Genomic DNA, 25,140 nt, shown 5'->3' with positions numbered 1-25,140 from the left:
TTTCTTCTTTTTTTGAGACGGAGTTTCGCTCTGTCGCCAGGTTGGAGTGCAGTGGCACAGTCTCGGCTCACTGCAACCTCCGCTTCCCGGGTTCAAGCGATTCTCCTGCCTTGGTCTCCCAAGTAGCTGGGATTACAGGCCTGCGCCACCTCGCCCAACCAATTTTTGTATTTTTAGTAGAGACGGGGTTTCACCATGTTGGCCAGGATGGTCTCGATCTCCTGACCTCGTGATCCACCCGCCTTGGCCTCCCAAAGTGCTGGGATTACAGGTGTGAGCCACCGTGCTTGGCCCCAGGACTATTTGCTGTTAGTGCCTCCAGAGCCTCATTGGGTCACCATATTTACTAGCCATGACCCACTTTCACAGACCTGCTCACTGTCTTCCTTCATGGTCTTGTCTCTGTCCATTGCCAATCCCAAAAACCTTTATGCCAGGGCTTTATGCTAGCCTTTATGCTAGGGCTCTAGCATAAAGAACTGTATTCAACTCCACCTTGACAGAACATGCCATAATCATTCACATCTCTCCTTTAAAAAACATAGTTTTTTTCTTTCTGAAATGAGCTTTACCTCCTTATCCACTAAAACCTCATTCATCCTTCTGGTCCTAGCACAGATGTCACCACCTGAAGAAAAGTTTCCTTGGTTTCCCTTCACCCCTTGGCTTGAGTTAGTGTTTCCTCTCTGTTTTCATAGTACTTCATAGCTGTGTCAGTTACTCACTTTGTAGATAACTCACTGACTGCTTTTCCCCTGATAATTATTTGTTTACGATTGTCTCTTCCTCTCTGGATTCTGAAATTCTTGGAGCAGAGACTGTCTTTTAATCCATCTTTGCCCTTCCAATATTTAAAGCGGAATATGTCTCATAGCTCTGTTCCGTAAATGTTTCAGTCCTCCAGAATAATTACTGCAATTGCTATTTCTCTCATTCTTTAAGTAAAGCACATACCCACTTTGCCGTACTTTCCTCCTGAGGTTAACATTACTTTCAATCTAAGGGTTGTTAGAGAATTTTCTTTATCATGTTATTATTTTATTTTCAGTGTAGCATTTTCACTGCTTGATATTTTCTTACTAGTTTACCCATTTTACTACCTCCATGATGACAGGTTGTCTTCTTCACCATGGTATCCGAGCGTTTGTCTAGTTCCGGCCACATAGTCGGCACATAGTAAATGTTTGTGGAATTACTGAAAAGGTTGTTATGAGAATTTACTGAGTTAATATTTTAAAGTACTTAAAATAGTATTTGGCACATAGTAAATATGCAAAAAATGTTATTATTCTAGTAAGAATTGAAAAGTTTCTTTCTTTTTTTTTTTTTTTTGAGACAGAGTTTTGCTCTTGTTGCCCAAGCTGGAGTGCAATGGCATGATCTCAGCTCACTGCAACCTCTGCCTCCTGGGTTCAAGGGACTCTCCTGCCTCAGCCTCCCTAGTAGCTGGGGATTACAAGCATGTGCCACCATGCCCAGCTAATTTTGTATTTTTAGCTGAGACGGGGTTTCTCCGTGTTGGTCAGGCTGGTCTCAAACTCCCAACCTCAGGTGATCTGCCCGCCTTGCACTCCCAAAGTGCTGGGATTACAGGTGTGAGCCACCACGCCTGGCCTGAAAAGTTTCTTTAGGATGTGTTATGTTACCTAAAGAAATTATTGTTAAGATAATTTTTGTTTAATTAAGATAAAAACAATACCTTTGTATGTCTTTCATATACTCATCATGTTTGTTTTGTACTTGCTCTTTGTCTCAAACTTTGTCAAGGGATATGAATATGAGTAAGATGCAGCTCTTCACTTCCCAGAGCTCAGCTATTAAGTTCTTCTTCACACCTGTAATCCCAGCACTTTCGGAGGCCAGGGCAGGCGGATCACGAGGTCAGGAGTTTGAGACTAGCCTGGCCAATATGGTGAAACCCCATCTCTACTAAAAATACAAAAATTAGCCGGGCATGGTGGCGCGTACCTGTAGTCCCAGCTACTCGGGAGGCTGAGGCAGAAGAATTGCTTGAACCTGGGGGGCAGAGGTTGCAGTGAGCTGAGATCACTCCATGGCACTCCAGCCTGGGCAACAGAGCAAGACTCTATCTCAAAAAAAAAAAAATCTTCTTGATTCAGATTTGAAAGGTTTGAGTAAAGACAATGTGACCCAGTCAGAAGATCTCTGAATGACTTTCAGCAACACATTTCTTAGATGTCTGATACATACCATCATCTTTATGTACAAACAAATCTCTCATTAACTTCCTTCTCCCAGTTTTAATACCTTAGTTAAAAGCATTTTTCCTGTTTGTTCAAGCCAAGGAACCTTGATAAATCCAGGGGTCACCCTTGATTTTTCTTTCCATTCACCCTCCACATCTGTTCCATCAGCTGTCCTGATAATTCTACCTCCAAACCACAGCTTACTTCTCTCTGATCCCCACTACCCTCATAATGCATGCCACCATTGGCCTTCAGGTTGGTTTCCTAGTTTCCCCTTCTTGCCTCTCTGCAATCCATTTTCTGCATAGCAGCCATGATTTCAAATGAAGCATTAATCAGATCATACTATTTTCCCCTTATTTAAAATCCTTTAGTGATATCCCATCATATTTGAAATAGAATCTTAATTCCTTACCCTAACCTACATAATTTGGCCTTTGGTTACCTATTTTACCATATCTTTTGCCACTTTCCTCCTTAGTCTAGTTAATTTACACTGATCTTTTTTGTTTTTTGAGACAGGGTCTCACTGTGTCAACCAGGCTGGAGTGCAGTGGCAAGATCTCGGATCACTGCAACCTTGACTTCCTGGGCTCAAGCAATCCTCCTGCCTCAGCCTCCCTAGTAGCTAGGATTATAGATGTGTACCGCTATACCAGGCTGGGACTACACACATGAGCCACCATACCTGGCTAATTTTGTTAGTTTTAGTTTTTGTTTTTTGGGGGTTTTCTTTTTTTTCGACACAGGGTCTCACTATCACCTAGACTGGAGTGCAGTGGTGTGACCTCAGCTCACTGCAGCCACCATCTCCCTGGCTTCTGCCTCAGCCCCACCCCCTCACCCCCACCCCACAACTTTAGCTGGGACTACAGGCCTGCACCACCATGCCTGGCTAATTTTTTGTAGAGACAGGGTTTTGCCATGTTGCCCAGGCTGGTCTCAAACTCCTGGGCTCAAGCGATCCTCCTGCCTTGGTCTCTCAGTGTGCTGGGATTACAGGAGTGAATCACCACATACCAAGCCCTAATTTTTAAAATTTTTAGTAGACACAGAGTCTCCCTACATTACCCAGGCTGGTCTCAAACTCCTGGGTTCAAGTGATCCTCCTACCTCAACCTCCCAAAGTGTTGGGATTACAGGCATGAGTCACCTACCCCAGTCTCAAATGTCAACTTTTTATTGAGGCTGTCAGTAAGCACCCGCTCCAGAGTAGTACTTAAACTTTCTATATCACATTACTCTTTTTTATTTTCAGCATATTATTTTTAGTGCTTGATATTTTCTTACTAGTTTTCCTGTTTGACTGCCTCATAGGATATAACCTCCATCATGATGGTAGAACTACCCAATCAATGCCCCCTGCCCATGTAGAGCAGCTGAATTGCAATAGTGGAAGAGTTTTACCAAGATAGAACCATCTAAAGGGAAGACCAGAGTCATAATTATTGTTCAAATTAGTCTCCCCTAGCATTTGGGGGCTAGGGTTTTTCAAACACAGTTTAGGGGAAGGAGTTGGGTGGCTAGGCAATGGGTGCTTACTGCTTATTGGTTGGGGGTGCAAGAGAAATGGTCTTCCTGCATACTTGGTCGTTGCTGGGTGGGGCCACAGATTGGCAGGTCCACGTGGAGCCACTGGTTATCAGACATACAACAAACCTGGAAAGACCTCTTAAAAGGCCAATCTTAGGTTGTACAATAGTGATGTTATCTGCAGAAATAATTGGAGAAGTTGCATGTCTTGTTACCTTCTGAATAATGGCTGGCAATCCTTTACCTCTACCAGGGGAGTCCAATCTTTTGGCTTCTGTGGGCCACATTGGAAGAAGAGGAGTTACCTTGGGGCACACATAAAATACACTAACATGAATGATAGCTGATGTGCTTTTAAAAATCACAAAAATTCTCATGTTTTAAGAAAGTTTACAGATTTGTATTGGGCCGCATTTAAAACCGTCCTGTTGTGGGCCACGCGTTGGACAAGTTTGCACACCTTAGCCAGTTCAGGCTCCTCTATCCTCCTAGCCTAGTGGTGTCTCATTAACTTTACAAAGGCAGTTGAGTTTTGGGGAAGGGCCATTGTCATTTAAATTGTAAACTAAATGTCTCCCAAAGTTTAAGCCCAGGAATAATTAAGGGCAGATTAAAGGCAAGATGGGAGTTGGCTAGATTAGATCTCCCCCATTGTCATAATTTTTTCGCTAGTATAATTTTTGCAAAGGCGATTTTGTTACCAGAAAGAGGTCCCAATCCAGACCCCGAGAGAGTGTTCTTGGAGCTTGCACAAGAAAGAATTCGAGGCAAATCTATAAGGTAAAATGAAAGCAAGTTTATTAAGAAATAAAGGAATAAAAGAATGGCTACTCCATAGGCAGAGCAGCCTTGAGGGCTGCTGCTTGCCCATTTTTATGGTTATTTCTTGATTATATGCTAAACAAGGGGTAGATTATGCATGCCTCTCATTTTTAGACCATATAGGGTAAAATGGTCTAAAATTTTAGACCATATAGGGTAAAAATTGTTCCTGGTGTTGCCATCGCATTTGTAGACTGTTTTGGTGCTGGTGGGAGTGTAGCAGTGAGGACAACCATAGGTCATTCTTGTGGCCATCTTGGTTTTGGGGGGTTTGGGGCGGCTTCTTTACTGCAACCTGTTTTATCAGCAAGGTCTTTATGACCTTTATCTTGTGCCGGCTTCCTATCTCATCCTGTGACTTAGAATGCTTTAACCTCCTGGGAATGCAGCCCAGTAGGTCTCAGTCTTATGTTACTCAGCCCCTATTCAAGATGAAGCTGCTCTGGTTCAGATACCTCTGACAGTTTGCAACCTCATCTGGGGCGACATCCAAGGTTTATTGTCTCACAGCCAGGGACATCAAGGACTCAGATACACAGAGAGTGAGGTTAAGAGTGGAAGTTTAATAGGCAAAAGAGAGAATAGCTCTCAGCTACAGAGAGGGGTCCCAGAAAAATGGGTTGCCATTCCACGGTGAAATGCAAGGGGTTTTATAGATGAATTGATGGGGAGGTGGTGTCTAATCTACATAGGGCGGGCGTGAAAAAACAGTTAAGAATAGGTGTGCCGTTCGTTCGCATAGGAGCGAATTTCTGGCATCCCCCACCTTAGTCTTTTATTATGCAGGCGGATTTTCAGCCTGAGCTGTGCCATGTTCCCCATTTCTTTCTTACCGTATACGTGCTAACAAAAAAGGGAAGATGGAGTTTCCATGGTGGACATGCCTGGCCCCCAGGTAGCCCTTTTCTATTGGCACAGCTGCCAGCATTCCACCTTGCAACCTTTCAGCTTCCATATTTATGTTTGCAGCTTGATTTTTCAGGCTGCTCTTTATTAGAAAAATAAATAACTTCTTGGGCTGCTTTTTGTTAGAAGGGAAGTTCTGCTGAGGACTTTTGCCCTCGCTGTCTGTCTAAATAATTTCTTTCTATCTCCTGTATCAGTTTGAATGGGTTGTCTTTTTCACCATGGTATCTGAGCTCCTAGACTAGTTACTGCCATATAGTCTGCACATAGTAATATTTGTGGAGTCACTGGTTAAGTGAATCTCTTTCAACTTTATGTTTCTCAATTGTAAAATAAGGATTTGGATCTAAATGATCTCCAAGGATTCCTCTTGTCAAAGATAAAGCCTGACACTAGTTAAAGCTGATAAAGACAGATTTTATTCAGTAACTATCGCAGTACAGGAAGGAGCTGTGCTGTGTTCGAATTTGTGCAGAGGTGACTGGGTGTTTATAAAGGAGAAAGAGGGAATAGGGAGAGGAGTGGGAGGAATGGGGGAGCTTTAGTCAAGTTATGGAAGTGAAAAATTTAAAAAGAAGCTAAGAGCGTTGTTGACCTTCTGTGATTATGTCATTTCTGTCTTCTAAGTAGCATTAATGGAAATTAGGCATCTGCCCTCTCACAGAGACTGGTAGACTGAGGCCCTGTCTGTTGGTTACATTTCAAAGGAATGGCCTTCAGGTCCTTCAGAAAGATATTCTGGGTCTTAGGAAATACCTATGCATCTCAAGGGGACAGAAGAAGGATTTACAATTTTAAATTTGTTTAATAAATGGGAAGGGGAGGTCTGCGACCTGTCTTCAGATGTTGGCTGCAATCAGAAGTAAATTCCTTTGAGAGCCTTGGGTTTTTCCAGACTGGAACTTAAGGGGGGCTAGCCCCCCTGGGGATGAGATCTTAGGCTCTTAGAAGCCATTTCACACGCTCTTTTTAAATTTCTTATGAGTTATCCAAAAGAATTATTGTTACTTTGATTGTTTATATAAATCCAAGATAAATAAGTTAATGATCCCACTGAGATAAAGTCTATGTATTTGCTCTGTAGGCATGTGAAGTCACCTTTCCTGTATATATTGAGCTGATATGGAACCTTTAAAAAAGCTCCCTTCCTTTCCTCTGCCCAACATTTTCCATCCTCATCCTCCACTTTGTTTACCTGTATGTAGAGGTTAGGAGGAAAAGATGTAAGGGGTATTGGAATGGCAGTAGACTGGTGGCCAGGATGCCTCCCTAGCCAAATATTTGACTTTCACCCTTGCAGGCACCAAACATTGATTCTGGTGTTGTGTCAGGAGAATGGTTGTCCCTCAGGCACCATGCAGGAGAACACAATAGGACCTGACCTATCAGCTAGATTTATAGATAATCAAACAAAGAACAAGTATTATAGAATAATGATTTATGGTGATAATAGGTACAAATGTTATGTCAAATTGTTCATGTTTTAGATATTAGAACATTCTCTCCCTCAAGAGAAATTGCATGTAAAACCAAATTATAATTATAACGCTTCTTGGTCAGAAACAAGTTGGAGCATGGGGAATTAATATGAATTACCAATGTAATTAGGATCTGGTTGCTTCCAGGACCCAAGAATTCACTGTTATAGACAGTCTCTGATAGACACAGCTAATTTCTGGCTCCCTAGGCAGATTATAGCTCATGAGCCACATCCTGCCTGGTACCTGTCTCAAAAAGCTAAGAATGGTTTTTACATATTTAGATGATTGGGAGAAAAACTCAAAAGAAGAATAATATTTGGTGACATGTAAAAATTATATGAAATTCAAATTTCATTATCCATAAACAAAGTGTTACGGGAATACAGCCATGCCTGTTCATTTATGTATATTCTATGGCTGATTTTGCACCATGATAGTAGGTTTGAATAGATACAAGAGAGACCCTATGGCCACAGTGCCTAAATTATTTCTTGTTTGGGCCTTGAGGAAAAACTTGCTTACCCCGGGTGTAGATTAAATAGTTTTGCATAAGAATTATTTAGATGTCTTTTTGAATAATCTTTTTATTTGCAAGTTTTATTTGCAGTGTTCATTTTGTGGTAACAGTAGGTTATGGCTGTTTTGTGCATAGCTAATTAGTGGATTTTTTTTTTTTTTTTTAACATCAAATGGCACAGCAGTATGTCTAAATTGCCCTTAAAGAAATACAAAATGGGCCGGGCATGTGGCTCACACCTGTAATCCCAGCACTTTGGGATGCCAAGCCAGGCGAATCTCAAGGTCAGGAATTCGAGACCAGCCTGGCCAATATGGTGAAACCTCGTCTCTACCAAAAATACAAAAATTAGCTGGGCATGGTGGTGGGCGCCTGTAGTCTCAGCTACTCGGGAGGCTGAGGCAGGAGAATCACTTGAACCTGGGAGGCAGAGGTTTCAGTGAGCCGAGATCGCACCACTGCACTCCAGCCTGGGCGACAGAGTGAGACTCCATCTCAGAAATACAAAATGAGTAGTAAATTTATCTTTGAAATCTGCAAAACAAATGTACCCTAAATGCTATAAATAAAGGTCAGTAAATTTAAGTTAAGCAGTGTGGGGGCAAAGGATTTTCATCATCTTTATATCCATTTCTCTTTTTTTATCCTCCCCTTTTACACATAGATGCTAATCAGTAGTTGTTGTTTTTGGAATTTGTGACACTGTGAGCCATTGGCTGTGCTTCCATATCTGGTTTGTTGGCCAAACTTTGGAGCTATGTCGTTTTTCACCTCTCAGATACTAAGGATGAGCTTCCCCATACTTGGCATTAGCCTCTGGGATAGTCAGCCAACGTTATCTTCTTCTAGGGACTTGGTACTCAACCGAGCACTCAATAAGTGCTTCATTCAGGTCATAGCTGGACTCTGCATTGTTGATTGTCTCTCTGTCTTTCTTTTTTTTAAATTTGAGATATTCACATACCAGAAAATTTACCGTTTAAACAATTTAGTGTTTATTAACATATTTACAGGGAATATACAACCATCATCATTATCTTAATTTGAGAACACTTTTATTACTCTAAAAAGAAATTGCCTACCCATCAGCAGTCACTTCCCATTCCTTCCTTCCCCTACCCACTGGGAACTGCTAATCTACTTTTATCTGTATGGATTTGACTATTCTGGACACTTCATATACATGGAATCATGCAATATGTGGCCTTTTGTGTCTGGTTTCTTTCACTTAACATGTTTTCAAGCCTTGTCTATGCTATAGTATGTTATTACCTCATTTCTTTTTATGGCTACATAAAATTCCATTGTGTGGTGTGCCACAGTTTATCCATTCACCTGTTAGTGGACATTTGGGTTGCTTCCACCTTTTGGCAGTTGTGAATAATACTGCGAGGAACATTTGTGTACAAGTTTTTGTGTGGACCTATGTTTTCCTCTTTCTTGTGTAAATACTTAGGAGTGTAATGGCTAAGTCATATGGTAGCTAAATATTAACATTTTAGGAATTGCCAAGCTGTTTTCCAAGGCAACTGCACCATTTTACATTCCCAGTAACAACCTGTGAGCATTCAAATTTTTCTGTATCGTCAACCAACATTTATTATTATCTTTCTCATTGTGGTAAAATGTCTGTTCAGATTCTGACATTTTAGCTTTTGATATAATCACTTTAGGGTCTTCCTCATGTAATATTTATATTTTTCCCTTTTTCTGTATATCCTTTTTTTTCTCTCTGAAAAACGTAACACTGTCAGCCAGAGGAAGTAATATATTCTAGGGAATGGGAAACTCATGCTTCCTGTGAGTCTTTTAACTGTCCATTGTCCATCTCGGCAACATGAAGAAACCCTGTCTCTACAAAAAGTACAAAAATCAGCCAGGTGTGGTGGCACACGGCTATAGCCCCAGCTTCTCGGGTGGCTGAGGTGGGAGGATCACCTGAGCCCAGGGGGTCAAGGTTGCAGTGAGCTGTGATCGTGTCCCTGTACTCTACCCTGGGTAACAGAGTGAGACCTATCTCCAAAAAAAAAAAAAGAAAAAAAAAAAAGATCCTCTATTATATTGTTCCTGGCCATACTGCTTGTTTTGTATTCTTTTTCTATATTAATACTAATCTATTATTTTATTGCACAAATCGATGAAAAGAGATGACACTATGACACTAGTGCAGGCTAGGAAAAGGGTAATCCACCTGAGAGAGCTGGCTTGTTTTTCTCCTGTCTACCCCATTCCCTGTACTCCAGGTTAATCTCTTGCCTTGTGTTGGTTCTTCTCCTTTGGCCCTCGTTATGCTCTTTGCTCCTTGAATTGCAAGAAATACGTGAAATTGCTGGCATTTTGTATCATTTTTTGCCTACTCTTTGGCCTTTAAGATAATATTATTAATGTTCCAGTTTTATTGCTGAAAAAACTAGCTCACAGAGGTCATAGAACCCATTTGCATTTCACTGTGTTAACCTCCCTTACTGGCTTCCTCTGACCTCTAGTTTAGGGTGATGCTGCTGAAATGAGAGAAAGTTTCTTGCACTGGCTTTGAAGTGCAGTGGTTATTCAGATCTTCTTTCTTTGGTCTGTTACAGTGGCTCTGGTTTGCCTGAAATGCTTGTGTAGAAAGAGAAGCCTAGACATTTATCTTAAAGCCAAGTTACATAAGTTTTCATATGCCAAGAATGGAATTTTAACTTTACTCCTAAATAGTAGAACAATGAGTTCAAGAGAGGCGTGGTTAAAAGTATGTGTAGAATTTGGCATGTTTTTTGAACTAATTCTGTCCTAGGCAAAAAGATGAATAAATTTTTGTCATTGCCCTAAAGGAACTTCCAGCCATTTGGAGAGATGGAATGAAACAATTACTCTCATGCGGGAAAATGTGTCTATAAAGTATGTATAAAGTTCTTGATAGCAGAGGAGAGAGCTACAGAGATCCCTTCTTACCTTAAATTCAATTATCAAACAATAGTAAATATTTTTTATCATTTTAAGTAGTATGCATTTTAGGGTGCAGTTGGATTGGACTGTTTAGTGTAACCTCTTTCCTTTATAAACATGTATTAACAAGAACAGCATAGTTGTTCAAGCCTGCAAATATAAATAAAAATTGCTTTCATGTATTAAGATATTAACTTTATCTGACAGATATGCCAAGAGTTTAACAGTACCTGGGCATGGGAGATGGAGAAGAAGGGCTATCTTGAAATGAGTGTTGAATGCAAACTAGCACTCTTAAAGGTAATAAATCTATTATTTGTTACAGTTATTTTAATTTAAAATTTAACTTTTGACTCCTGGTTAAATTGGAAAATAAACAAAAAGTAGACATTTTTATTATTAGCAGAAGAGGACAATGGAGTCTATTTTTTAGTGACAATCTATTCTTTAAAGTGCTGTTTTTTGATGCATAAATATATCTAGGTTTAATTATCTCTTCTTGTAGGGACAGTAATAACATGGGCAAGCAGTTGCTCCAAATTAGTTTTATTCATTGTTTTCAGCCTTCACAATCATTACTATATACTGTAAACTGTGGGTAATTTTCTACTGATTTACTAAATTAGCAATTTGATACTGTTTTCTGGATGACTAGGAGCATGTCATTTCGTACTTAATAAAACCCTCACATAACCAAACCAACTTGATTTAAATGGGTCATCTCAAAGTAGGCTTTTTTACAAGTTTGAGTTTTCCTTTCTTTTCCTGCCCACTTCCTACTGTTGGCCCTAATTAGTAGCAAAGTGGCCAGCATAGTAGAGGAGAAAAAATATTCTTTGTGAAAACATTAATGAAGTTTTTGCTACTTCTAAAATTTATAGTGTTTTGTAAGTAGGCTTCTTATTCAAAAGACCTCAAGATTTTATGATGAACCTTAAAATATAATGTCAATATACATATTACTATTTTGGAGCTAGATAAGACTATAGAGTAGGTGTTATTTTGCTGTTAGATGTTGATTGCTGTTGGAGCCTACACAGAAGTCTTCAAGATCCAAAAGATACCTGTCTCAGAAAACCAAACGTCATAGTAAGCTCAGATTTCAGGGTGTACAATCATGCAGGTTCATCTGTCTCTAGACCAGCTTGTGGTCCCAAGGGGGTAATTGTGATTCCTTGCGAGTCAAAGTTATAGAAATTATACTCATAACTTTTATTAATCCCAATTTTTGAAATACCTTTTTGTGCATTCCTATAATGTATGTAATACTTTAGTACACATACTGACCTCTAGGTTAGGGGGATGCTACTGAAAAGTATGTAATACTTTAGTATTACATACATTATATACTAGTGTGTATACTATGTATTTATTATGTAAATACATAAGAAAGTGGATATAATACATATAACTTTTCAGGGTGTGTTACAAATTTTTTTAGTAGTAAGGATGCTTGATCAAAAATGTTTAGAGACCATTGGGATAGCTGACATAGGCAAAGGCATAAGGGCTATAATAGGAAGTAACTTAATGTGTTGTCTGCCCGGGCAGAGATAGGAAGAAATCTGACTTATACCCTAATCATACAAAATACATAACAAAAAGTTAGTTAGTTCTTCCAATCTAGTATGTGAATATCTTTTTATTAAGAGAATTCTCCAGAGCCAGCTATCAATGAAAATCTACCTTCCTTGAAAACTGCATATGTCTCAGGCTTTCAAAAATAGATAGTCCTTTAAGAATAATGTTCACCTAAAACCTGGAAGAGAGAAAGAATTATTGAAAGTTTTATACCATGACTGCTGAATAACCAACATGTTAAAAAAAAATCCAAAAGGAAATTTTAAAACTCTTGAGAGAAATGAAAATGGAAAGTCAACATGCCAGAACTTACAAAATGCAGCAAAAGCAAATCTAAGAGGGAAGTTCATAGCAATCGATGGCCATATTAAAAAAGAAGAAAGATCTCAAATAACAACCTAATGTTACACTGCAAGAAACTAGAAGAACAAACTAAACCCAAACTCAGTAGAAGGAAGAAAATAACCAAGATATGAGTAAAATTAAATGAAATAGAGACTAGAAAAAAAACAGTAGAAAAGATAAACAAAACTAAGAGTTAGTTTTTGAGAAGATAAACAAAACTGACAACCTTTAGCTAGGCTAAGAAAGAGAGAAGACTTAAATCAGAAATTAAAGTGGAGACATTATAACCAATACCACAGAAATACAAAGGATCATAGAAACAACTATGAACAATTGTTTGGATTATATAGAAAAAAAAATGGATATATACTAGAAGCATGTATCTTACTAAGACTGAATTACGAAGAAATAGAAAATCTGAACAGACTAATAACAAGTAAGAAAATTGAACCAGTAGTCAAAAATGTCCCATCAGAGAAAAGCCCAGGGTATGATGGCTTCACAGCTGAATTCTACCAAACATTTAAAGAATAACTAATAGCAGTCCTTCTCAATGTCTTCTAAAAAACTGAAGAGGAGAAAATACTTCCAGACTAATTTTAGAAGGCCAGCATTATACTGATCCCAAAACTGGACACAAACACTATAAGAAAAGTAATATTCCCAATGAACACAGATGCAAAAATCCTTAACAAAATACTAGCAACCAAATTTAATAGCACATAAATGAGATCATTCACCATGATCAAGTGGGATTTATCCCGGAATGCAAGGATTGTTCATCCTATGCAAATCAATAAATGTGATACATGGCCAGGTACAGTGGCTCACACCTGTAATCCCAGCACTTTGGGAAGCTGAGGCAAGAGAATCACTTCAGCCCAGGAGTTCAGCACCAGCCTGGGCAACATAGCGAGACCACTTCTCTGTAAAATATTTTAAAAAGCTAGCTAGCTGGGTGTTGTGGCGTGTACCTGTAGACCTAGCTGCTGGGGAGATTGAGGCAGAGGATTGCTTGAGCTGTGATCGTGCCACTGCACTTCAGCCTGGGTAACAGAGTGAGACTCTTGTCTTTAAAAAATAAATAAGCCAGGCGGGGTGGCTCACGCCTGTAATCCCAGCACTTTGGGAGGCTGAGGCGGATGGATCAGTAGAGGTCAGGAGTTCAGGACCAGCCTGGCCAACATGGTGAAACCACATCTCTACTAAAAGTACAAAAATCAGCTGGGCATGGTGGCACATACCTGTAATTCCAACTACTAGGGAGGCTGAGGCAAGAGAATCGCTTGAGTGCGGGAGGCAGAGGTTGCAGTGAGCTGTGACCACACCACTGCACTCTAGCCTGGGTGACAGAGCAAGACTCTGTCTCAAAAAATTAATTAATTAATTAACTAAATAAAGTTGTGATGCTCCACATTAAGAGAATGAAGGACAAATATTATATGATCATATGAATATATGCAGAAAAAACATTTGAGAAAATTCAACTTTGCTTTCATGATAAAAACTCTCAACAAATTAGGTGTGAAAAGAATATGTATCAGTGCAGTAAAGGCCATATAATACAACCTCTCAGCTTACATGGTACCCAACAGTGAAAAACTGAAAGCTTTTCCTTTAACATCAGGAGCAAGACAAGGACCACTTGCCACTTATATTCAACATAGTACTGGAAGTCCTAGCCGGAACAGTTAGGTACAAAAAGAAATAAGTCATCTGAATTGGAAAGGAAGAAGTTAAATTGTGACTGTTTGCAGATGACATGATTTTATGTATAAAAAATCCTAAAGACTCTACCAACAGACTATTAGAACTAATAAATGAATTCAGTAAAATTGCGAGATATAAAATCAATATACAAAAATTAGAAGTGTTTCTACTCATAAATCACAGACAATCCAAAAAAGAAATTATAAAAACCAATTCATTACAATAGCATCAAAAAATAAAATATTTAGGAGTAAATTTGACCAAAGAGGTAAAAGATCTCTATACTGAAAACTACAAAACATTATGAAAGAAAAGACAAATGAAAAGATGTCCTGTGTTCATGGATTAAAAGAATTAATCTTGTTAAGATGTCCGTACTACCCAAAGTGATCTACAGATTCAACGCAGTCCCTATCAAATTCCAATGGCATTGTTCACAGAAATAAAACACAACCCTAAAATTCATATGGAACCACAGGAACCTGAGTAACCAAAGCAGTCTTGAGCCAGAAGAACAAAACTGGAGGCATCATACTACCTGATCTCAAAAATCTACCGAGTTACAGTAATCAAAACAACATGGTACTGGTAAAAAGCAGATATATCGACCACTGGAACAGGATAGAAAGCCCAGAAACAAACTCATGTATTGACGGTCAGTTGCTTTTTGACAGTGGTATCAGGATTACACACTGTGCAAAGGACAGTCTATTCAATAAATGGTGCTGGGAAAACTGGTCATCCACATGCAGGAGAATGAAATTAGACCCTTATCTTACACCATACACAAATTATCTTAGTGGATTAAAGACTTAAATATAGACCCGAAAGTATAAAACTACTAAAAGAGTTCATTATTCAAACCATATAAAGAACTCAAGCAACAGCAAGAAAACAATCTGATTTAAAAATGGGCAAAGGACTTCAGTAGACATTTCTCAGAAAAAGACGTAGGAAATGGCCAACAGATAATATGAATAAATGCTCAATATCACTAATTATCAGGGTAATGCATTTTAAAACCACAGTGGAATATCACTTCATGCTTGTTAGGATGGCTGTTATCAAAAAGACAAGACAAGAGATAACAAGTTTGGTAAAGATGTACAGAAAAGGGAACCCTTGAGGCCAGGTGCAGTGGCTCATGCCTGTAATCCCAGCACTTTGGGAGGCCAAGGCAGGCGGATCACGAGGTTAAGAGATCAAGACCATCCTGACCAACACGATGAAACCCCGTCTCTACTAAAAATACAAAAATTAGCTGGGCATGGTGGCACGCCCCTGTAGTCCCAGCTACTCAGGAGGCTGAGGGCAAGAGAATCTCTTGAACCCAGGAGGCGGAGGTTACAGTGAGCCGAGATCGCGCCACTGCACTCCAGCCTGGTGACAGAATGAAACTCTGTCTTAAAAAAGAAAAAAGAAAAGGGAACCCTTGCATGCTGATTGTGAGAATGTAAATTAGTTCGGCTATTATGGAAAATAACATGGAGGCTCCTCAAAAAATTCAAAATAGAACTACCATATGATTCAGCATCCTACTACTGGATATATATCCAACGGAAGAAGAATTTGTTTCTTGAAGTGGTATCTGCACTCCTGTGTTCACTGCAGCATTAATCACAATAACCAAGATACAGGATCATTCTAAATGTCCGTCAACAGAAGAATGTAAAATGAAAAGAAGGAAATTCCTGCTTTCGTGACAACACGGTTGAACCTGGAGGTCATTATGTTAAGTAAAATAAGCAAGGCACTGAAAGAAATACCCCATGATATTACTTAATGTGGAATCTAAAAGAGTCAGACTCATAGAATCACAGTAGATTGGTGATTACCAGGGATTAGGGAGGTGAGGGGTAGACTGGGGAGATATTGGCCCAAGCTACAAAAAGTCAGACAGGAGGAATTAGTTCAGGAGATCAGTTGTATAACATGGTGACTATAGATAATAACAATATATAATATATTTGAAAATTGCTAAGAGGCTAGATTTTAAATGTTCTCACCACCAAAAATTCTTAGGTAGTAGATGTGTTTATTAGCTTGGTTTAGCCATTCCACACTATACACATATATCAGAATACCATGGTGTATACCATAAATATATGCAATTTTTATTTGTCATTTTAAATAAAATGTAAAAAAAATATGAAAAATTTTTAATAGAAATTTTTTTTTGAGACAAGGTCTTGCTCTGTTGCCCAAGCCAGAGTGCAGTGGCGAGATCACAGCTCACCGCATCCTCAACCTCCCAGCCCAGCCCCCTAAATAGCTGGGACTGTAGGCGTGCACCACCATACCTGGCCAATTTTTGTATTTTTTGTAGAGACAGGGTTTCACCATGTTGCCCAGGCTAGCCTTTAACTCCTGGACTCAAGCGATCCTCCTGCCTCGGCCTCCCAAAGTGCTGGGATTACAGGTGTCAGCCACTGTGCCTGGCCTAAAACAGAAAATCTTATACCATGAGATGATTTGGGAGTTTTTAGTGCAAACGGGCTCATTCCTTTTGAAATAAAACTTGATTTGTGTGTCAGTGGTTGTGTTAAACCTATAAATTGGTATGGTATTAATATAAAATGTTATCTTAAAATATTGGCTATTCTAAACAGTTTGTATGAAAGTGGGAAGAGGATAGTGAAAGAAGGAATACAGTATTTGTGTTCTGTCCACTGCTTTCCCTGAATCAATTCTACGGTTGTATCATATTTACTGTGATGGAGAAATATTTGTGAGGTATTTTAAGTCATGTTATGACTATTTTTCAGTACCTCTGTGAGTGTCAGTTTGATGACAATCTCAAATTCAAGAATATTATTAATGAGGAGGATGCCGATACTATGCGTCTCCAGCCAATTGGTCGAGACAAAGATGGCCTCATGTACTGGTACCAATTGGATCAAGATCACAATGTCAGAATGTACATAGAAGAACAAGATGATCAAGATGGCTCTTCATGGAAATGCATTGTCAGGTATCTTTTATTGGAACCTTTTTACACTTATTTGTGTGTTTTGTACATTGATCTTGTTTCAAAACTAGGGTGTTATCTATCAGACAGAAGTGGTTTTTTGTGTGTGAGTTTTGGGAGTTGTCAAGGCCTCACCTAGTATCCAGCGTAATACCCATAGTATGCACTTAGTTTTTTATTCGTCAAGTAAATGAATATATTCAGTAGTTCAGTCCATATTATATACACATACCTTATACATCAGGAAGCCAGAATCTGAATAATTATAAATAATATGGACAGAAAAATACATTGTTAGACAAAAGCACAAGAAAAGCATTGTTTGGTTCTTATTTAGCTATAGTTTTCTTTTTTAAACGGAGTTTCGCTCTTGTTGCCCAGGCTGGAGTGCAATGGCGCAATCTCGGCTCACTGCAACCTCCATCTCCCAGGTTCAAGCAATTCTCCTGCCTCAGCCTCCCAAGTAGCTGGGATTACAGGCGTGTGCCACCATGCCCAGCTAATTTTGTATTTTTAATAGAGATGAGGTTTCTCCATGTTGGTCAGGCTGCTCTTGAACTCCTGACCTCAGGTGATCTACCTGCCTCGGCCTCCCAAAGTGCTGGGATTACAGGCGTGGGCCACCAGGCCCAGCCTTTAGCTATAGTTTTCTATTCAGCATTAACTAGTTCTAATTATTTTAATTTATTCAGTTCATCTTGACACAGTATATATTCTATTTGCTGTGCATACATTTCTTTATTGGAGTTCTGAGGAAATCTTGGGCACATTGCACTTTTTTGTCATAGTTCTCTTTTTAAAAATCTTGATTTTTTATTTGTGTTGACAAATATATTTGAACAGAAACGTTTAATATATAACCATGAAATATAACCTAAACCCTATGAGTAATACTAGAACCATTATTACAGAATCTTTGTGTCTTTAGTTTTCTGTCACTGTAACTTTATTATTTAGAAATATTCCACAAATTATATTAATTTGGAAGATATCGGGGTCCTATAAAGTAGGGAAAACTCATAGCTATCTAACCGCTAGCTTATGAAAAACTTTCCTGACATTAACTCATATCTGTTTTTTGCCCAATTTTGAATTTCAGCAGATTTCTCTTAGTGAGTATTTATTAATCCTTTGAAAAAATAACCCATAGAAAAGCTCAATTTTCATTCCCTAAGAATAAATGTGTACTGATTAATCTCATGGGAGATTGTTTCATAAGCATGTATCATTACATTATTTTCCTTGTAATTAATTTGCTAAACGGAGGTAAACAAAGTAGTCCTAAACTAAAATTTATTTACCATTTCTCCTTCAAATACAAAGACTAAATATGATCTATTCATGACATTATACCACTGTTTCTGTTATTTCCCATATTAACTTGGCGTAGTTGTTTAAAACATTCTTTTCTTCTTTGTAGATGAAGAAAATATGACAGTGAAATAATGATTACTATTGATCAGTCATAGTTGTTTAAAATAATGTCTAATGGGCTGGGTGCGGTGGTTCACACCTGTAATCTCAGCACTTTGGGAAGCCGAGGCGGGAGGATCACGAGGTCAGGAGTTTGAGACCAGCCTGGCTAGCATGGTGAAACCCCATCTCTACTAAAAATACAAAAAATTAGCCGGGCATGGTGGTGCATGCCTGTACTCCCAGCTACTCGGGAGGCTGAGGCAGGAGAATTGCTTGAACCCGGGAGGCAGAGGTGTAATTTATGAGAGGAGTTCAAGATAAAAAGAACTGGAAGGCTGGGCACAGTGGGTCACGCCTGTAATCCCAGCACTTTGGGGGCTGAGGTGGGCAGATTACGCGGTCAGGAGATCAAGACCATCCTGGCCAACATGGTGAAACCCCATCTCTACTAAAAAAAAAAAAAAAAAAAAATGAGCTGGGTTTGGTGGCACACACCTGTAATCCCAGCTACTCGGGAGGCTGTGGCTGGAGAATCGCTTGAACCAGCAGGTGGAGGTTGCAGTGAGCCAAGATCACGCCACTGTACTCCAGCCTAGGCAACACAGCGAGGCTCCGTCTCCAAAAAAAAGAAAAAAAATGTCTAATGTATACTGTTTTAAATAGATTATACCTTAATGCATGATGTGAAATTTTAGAGTTAACAGTTATGTTTGAATCTGGGTTCATCCACTTACCATCTGTAGACACATTACTTTTGTCCCTCGGTATCCATGGGGCACTGGTTCCAGACCCTCATGGATAACAAAATGTGTAAATGCTTAAGCCCTTTACATAATATTTGTGTATAACCTATGCACGTCCTCCCATATACTTATAATATTAATGCATTGTAAATGCTAGGTATAGAATTGTTATACTGTAGTTTTAATTTGTATTTTTATTGTATTAACTTTAGTTTATTTTTTTCTAAATATTTTGATCTGTGGATATGGGGGGCTAACTGTACTTAATTTTTCTGAGAGTTACATTCCTGTACTTTAAAATGAAAGTGATAATACTTCCTCAAAAAGTTGTTGTGAGGAATATATGAGAAATGGTACTGACACTGTAATACATGCTCAATAAACCTTTTCTCTTTTTATTTCCACCTTTTTAACTTTTTAACTATTCGCTTTTCTTTTGTTTTTTGTTTTTAGAGACGGAGTCTCACTCTGTCGCCCAGGTGGGAGTGCAGTGGCGCGATCTTGGCTCACTGCAAGCTCCGCCTTCCGGGTTCACGCCATTCTTCTGCCTCAGCCTCCCAAGTAGCTGGGACTACAGGCGCCCGCCACCATGCCTGGCTAATTTTTTGTAGTTTTAGTAGAGATGGGGTTTCACTGTGATAGCCAAGATGGTCTTGATCTCCTGACCTCGTGATCTGCCTGCCTCGGCCTCCCAAAGTGCTGGGATTACAGGCATGAGCCACCGTGCCTGGCCAGCTATTCGCTTTTCTTACAACCTTTCTAACTCCAAAGACTGAAATTTAGTTTATTCACTAAAGAAATATTTATCAGCAGAAAGGTCAGAAAATTCCCCTAGTGTTGCTTTCACCTCTTCTCATGCTTGACCATTTCTCCATGTTTTATTCCTTGGGCTTCTGCTCTTTTTAAACACACACACACACACACACACACACACACACACACACCCCAAAACACATAAAACTTCTTTCCATTTGTTAAAATTTGTTTTTGATAAACAAAATGGTGTATGTGGCAATTGTTCAGAAGGAAATGCTTGTGTAGATTAATGCCTGCACGCAGTTTTCCTTTTTTTTTTTTTGGTTTTCTTTTTTTTGAGACAGGATCTCGCTTTGTTGCCCAGGCTGCAGTGTGGAGTGCAGTGGTGCGATCTCAGCTCCCTGCAAATTCTGCCTCCCGGGTTCAAGCCGTTCTTCTGCCTCAGCCTCCTGAGTAGCTGGGATTACAGGTGTGAACCACCACACCTGGATAATTTTTGTACTTTTAGTAGAGACGGAGTTTTGCCATGTTGACCATGCTGGTCTTGAACTCCCGAGCACAAGCTATTCACTTGCTGTGGCCTCCCAAAGTGCTGGGATTACAGGTGTGAACCACCATACCCATCCCATAGTTTTCTCATTTTCACAACCACAAATTTCTTTAGAAAATGGTGCCAGGTTATTTTTAGCCATTTTGATGACATCTGTGAATACATATGTTTCTATTTACAATGAGCCAGGGAACATTGCCCAAATAACACAGAAATATTTGGGAGCATTCAGAAATCATTTGGTTTATTGACTCTCTGATTTTGTGTAATGAAATTCAATTTTTAAACAGCTGATTGTCATACTAACATTCCTTTATTTCATTAAATTTATAAATTCTATTACATACATCCTTGTGTAATAGGTACTATGCTAAACAATTGGTGATGTAATAGTGAATAGTATGGCTCTAAGATCTCTAAGAGGGGCTGCAGGCACCTGTGAAAGGCCTCAGCTTGTAAAGAATAGATTTTAGGTGAATATTATATGCGTATTTTCTGGGGAAGGATGGTAATTTATGTCAAATTTTCAGTTGGGTGTGTTTATGCATATTATAAATGAGATGTTCTATGACATGACATTCCAATTAGCTTTAACCCAACACAGTGGAACTCTTACTGACAAATATAGTAAACTGTCTTGTCCACATAGGTCTCTCATTGTTGCAGAGGTTGAATGTAGAAAACATTGTAATAATTTTTGCCTCCTCATAAAGATAAGATCTTAGTTGTCACTAATATATATTTAGTGCCTAAAATAATGTGGGGCATCATCTCATTTGACTTGGATGAGATCATACCTGGAGCATGGTATTTCTGTTTGAATGGCAGACTCTGAAAGAAACATTAATATAGTAAAGTCCATTATGGGAACAACCACAAAGAAGATGATTGAATACTGAAAATGCTTTTTCTAGCAGAAATTTACTCAGACATAAATGTCTTCAAACATTTAAAGGATTGATTTGTAGAAGAATATCTCAAAGGCTGAGCCAGGATCACTGGATTCAAATTATGGGGAAGCAGAACTGAATTTGACAGGAGCAAGAACGTTTGTTTTTCCTTTTACATTGCAGGGGAGTGATTGTCTTAAGACTGATAGATGTTGTCACACATTTTTCAATTAAACGTGCAAGTTTATGTGAAGTGGAGTTTTGTAAGAGGCAGTAATCTTTTTAGCAAGAGATTTCTTTAGAAAATCAAGTGATGGCCGGGTGCAGTGGCTCACACCTGTAATCCCAGCACTTTGGGAGGCCAAGGCGGGCGGATCATGAGGTCAAGATATCGAGACCATCCTGGCCAACATGGTGAAACTCCGTCTCTACTAAAAATACAAAAATTAGCTGGCATTGTGGCGTGTGCCTGTAGTCCCAGCTACTCGGAAGGCTGAGGCAGGGGAATCACTTGAACCCAGTAGGCAGAGGTTGCAGTGAGCCAAGATTGCGCCACTGCACTCCAGCCTGGCGACAACAGAGCGGCCTCCATCTCAAAAAAGAAGAAAAAAGAAAATCAAGTGATAAGGGAAGAACAAGTAAAGCAAATGAGATTTTGACTTTGACTTTTTCATTTAATAGGTTGCATTTAGGTGCTTTTCTTAGCTAGTAAGTATTATTTTTTACTAGTAAATTAAAAGCTTCTTGTTTTTTCTTAAAACAATTTCTTTAAAGTAACAGTATTATTTTCTTGGTGATCGGCTGGTGTTGGAAACGTGTTTCTACCTAATTCTTTTTTTTTTTTTTTTTTGAGACGGAGTCTCGCTCTGTCGCCCAGGCTGGAGTGCAGTGGCGCGATCTCGGCTCACTGCAAGCTCCGCCTCCCGGGTTCACGCCATTCTCCTGCCTCAGCCTCCCGAGTAGCTGGGACTACAGGCGCCAGCTACCACGCCCGGCTAATTTTTTTTGTATTTTTAGTAGAGACGGGGTTTCACCGTGTTAGCCAGGATGGTCTCGATCTCCTGACCTCATGATCTGCCCGCCTCGGCCTCCCAAAGTGCTGGGATTACAGGCGTGAGCCACCGCGCCCGGCCTCTACCTAATTCTTAAAAGAGGATTATATAACAAAAGTTATCTAGTCTTTAGGGTTCCGTTTTCTAAAGCTAATAAGTCAGCCTTCTTAATGATTGATAAATTTAGAAATATAACTGAACTTTGCAAATTAAAAATCAAATGGAATTTTTAAAAAATGAGAATCCACCAAAAAGGGATAATTTTACATAGTTGATCTACTGAAAATTTCATACCATAACATCACCACAGTCTTAAAACTTGTACTGTTACGTAGCAACTTCCATTTCTGCTAGTTGCAAAATTAATAACATAAATATAGAGACGTTCTTTGCCGAGAGTCGTCGGGGTTTCCTGCTTCAACAGTGCTTGGACGGAACTCGGCGCTCGTCCCCCACCCCAGCCGGCCGCCCATAGCCAGCCCTCCCTCACCTCTTCACGGCACCCTCAGACCACCCCAAGGCCCCCGCCGCCGCCCCAGTGCCACGCAGCCACTGCCACCACCGCCACCTCTCCTTAGTCGCCGCCATGAGGACCACGTCCACCTCGCAGGTGCGCCAGAACTACCACCAGGACTCAGAGGCTGCCATCAACCGCCAGATCAACCTAGAGCTCTGTGCCTCCTACGTTTACCTGTCCATGTCTTACTACTTTGACCGTGATGATGTGGCTTTGAAGAACTTTGCCAAATACTTTCTTCACCGATCTCATGAGGAGAGGGAGCATGCTGAGAAACTGATGAAGCTGCAGAACCAACGAGGTGGCCGAATCTTCCTTCAGGATATCAAAAAACCAGACTGTGATGACTGGGAGAGCGGGCTGAATGCGATGGAGTGTGCATTACATTTGGAAAAAAATGTGAATCAGTCACTACTGGAACTGCACAAATTGGCCACTGACAAAAATGACCCCCATTTGTGTGACTTCATTGAGACACATTACCTGAATGAGCAGGTGAAAGCCATCAAAGAATTGGATGACCATGTGACCAACTTGCACAAGATGGGAGCACTCGAATCTGGCTTGGCAGAATATCTCTTTGACAAGCACACCCTGGGAGACAGTGATAATGAAAGCTAAGCCTCGGCTAATTTCCCCATAGCCGTGGGGTGACTTCCCTGGTCACCAAGGCAGTGCATGCATGTTGGGGTTTCCTTTACCTTTTCTATAAGTTGTACCAAAACATCCACCTAAGTTCGTTGATTTGTACCATTCCTTCAGATGAAGAAATTTGGTACCCCCCCCCCAAAAAAGTAATAATAATAATATAAATATATATATTAGATGAATAGATAGGAAGCAATTAACTTATATATAAAGAATTATACTTTAAGTTGAAACAAGATTTAGTATGTGATTTACAAAACAATAGAAGTAAAGTTTCATTAAACCATATGAAATTGTTAACATTTGAACATTTTGACCTATAAAAATGGTGATTTCATATGGCTCAATCAAGTATTATAACAGGTTTCAATAGCAAAAATGTTTAAGCTCCAGCCAGCGTCCTACTTATTCCAGTTAATGTTTAAAACAGAATTGCCACAAAAGCATTATTTCATCTTTAGGCCTCAATGAAAGAAGATAAAAGTACAGAAAAAAATTTTTTACATCTAATCAAATATGATGTAATAAGTGATTTTATTCACTCCATGGGGTATGTTAATAGAATTTGTTTAGGAATGAAAAAGATGGGCTCAGCATGATGGCTCACACCTATAACCTCAGCACTTTGGGAGGCCCAGGTGAGCAGTTTGCTTGAACCCAGCAGTTGGAGACCTGCCTAGGCAACATGATGAAACCCTGTCTCTACAAAAAATACAAAAATCAGCAAGGTGTGGTGGCACTTGCCTGTAGTCTCAGTGACTTGAGAGGCTGAGGTGGGAGGATTGCTTGAGCACAGGAGCTTGAGGCTGCAGTGAACTGTGATTGTACCACTGCACTCTAGTCTGGGCAACAGAGTGAGACCCTGTGTCTCAAAAAAAAAAAAAAAAAAATCAAAGATGTAAACATAACAAGGTGGTAGTGTTTGGTTATTAATGATTAGAGAATTTTAGCAAATAAAGACCATAGACCAGATTCCATCACCAGCTTCTTCAACATCTTAGTGGGACTACAGAAAGTACTTTTATACCAAGTATACTAAGGAAGATAAAGTTATATGCAGACTGTTAAGCAGTTACTTCATAAAGAATATATATATATAGCCAGTATTCATATGAAAAAGTGCTTAGCATCATTATTCATTGTAGAATTTCCAATTAAAACCACAATGAGGTATTACCTTACTTCCATTAGAATTAGTAAAACGAAAATGGCTTACAGCACCAAATGTTAACAAGGATATGAACCAACTGAAACACCTTCTTGTATATGTAAAATGATACAACCACTTTGGGAAAGTTTTGCAGTTTCTTCAAATGTTAACAAACTATTATCCCATAACTATAAATTTCATTTCTGGGTATTTATATTAGAGAAATGAAAACATGTTTACAAAAAGCCTTGTATAAGAATGTTCTTAGCATCTTTATTCTTAACATTACTCATACAATGAATTATTACTAAGCAATAAAAAGGGATGACCTATGAAACTATATGGATTTGTCTCAAAATTCCTTGTATGTGAAAGAAGCACATACTGTTTGATTCCATTTGTGATAAGTTCTAGAATTAA

General features: G+C 39.3%; 2 protein-coding genes across 3 annotated transcripts in view; both read left to right on the top strand.

Moving 5' to 3' along the window:
• RSF1 (remodeling and spacing factor 1) overlaps positions 1-25,140 on the top strand; it is a 160,925-nt gene that overhangs the window by 63,112 nt on the left and 72,673 nt on the right. For both annotated transcript variants that reach the window (XM_008960238.4, XM_003808137.5), the window contains exons 3-4: positions 10,602-10,694; positions 16,796-17,001. In XM_008960238.4, the coding sequence (XP_008958486.1) occupies positions 10,602-10,694; positions 16,796-17,001 (299 nt within the window). The remainder of the gene's footprint in view (positions 1-10,601; positions 10,695-16,795; positions 17,002-25,140) is intronic.
• LOC134731254 (ferritin heavy chain-like) lies at positions 20,256-24,949 on the top strand. The gene is made up of 2 exons (XM_063608682.1): positions 20,256-21,674; positions 22,451-24,949. Exon 2 carries the CDS (start codon positions 22,992-22,994, stop codon positions 23,541-23,543), a length of 552 nt encoding a protein of 183 aa, XP_063464752.1. The 5' UTR covers positions 20,256-21,674; positions 22,451-22,991; the 3' UTR covers positions 23,544-24,949.

This window comes from Pan paniscus, chromosome 9 (genome assembly GCF_029289425.2).
Source record: "Pan paniscus chromosome 9, NHGRI_mPanPan1-v2.0_pri, whole genome shotgun sequence".
NCBI lineage: Eukaryota > Metazoa > Chordata > Mammalia > Primates > Hominidae > Pan > Pan paniscus.
This window is presented reverse-complemented; position numbering and strand designations above follow the sequence as displayed.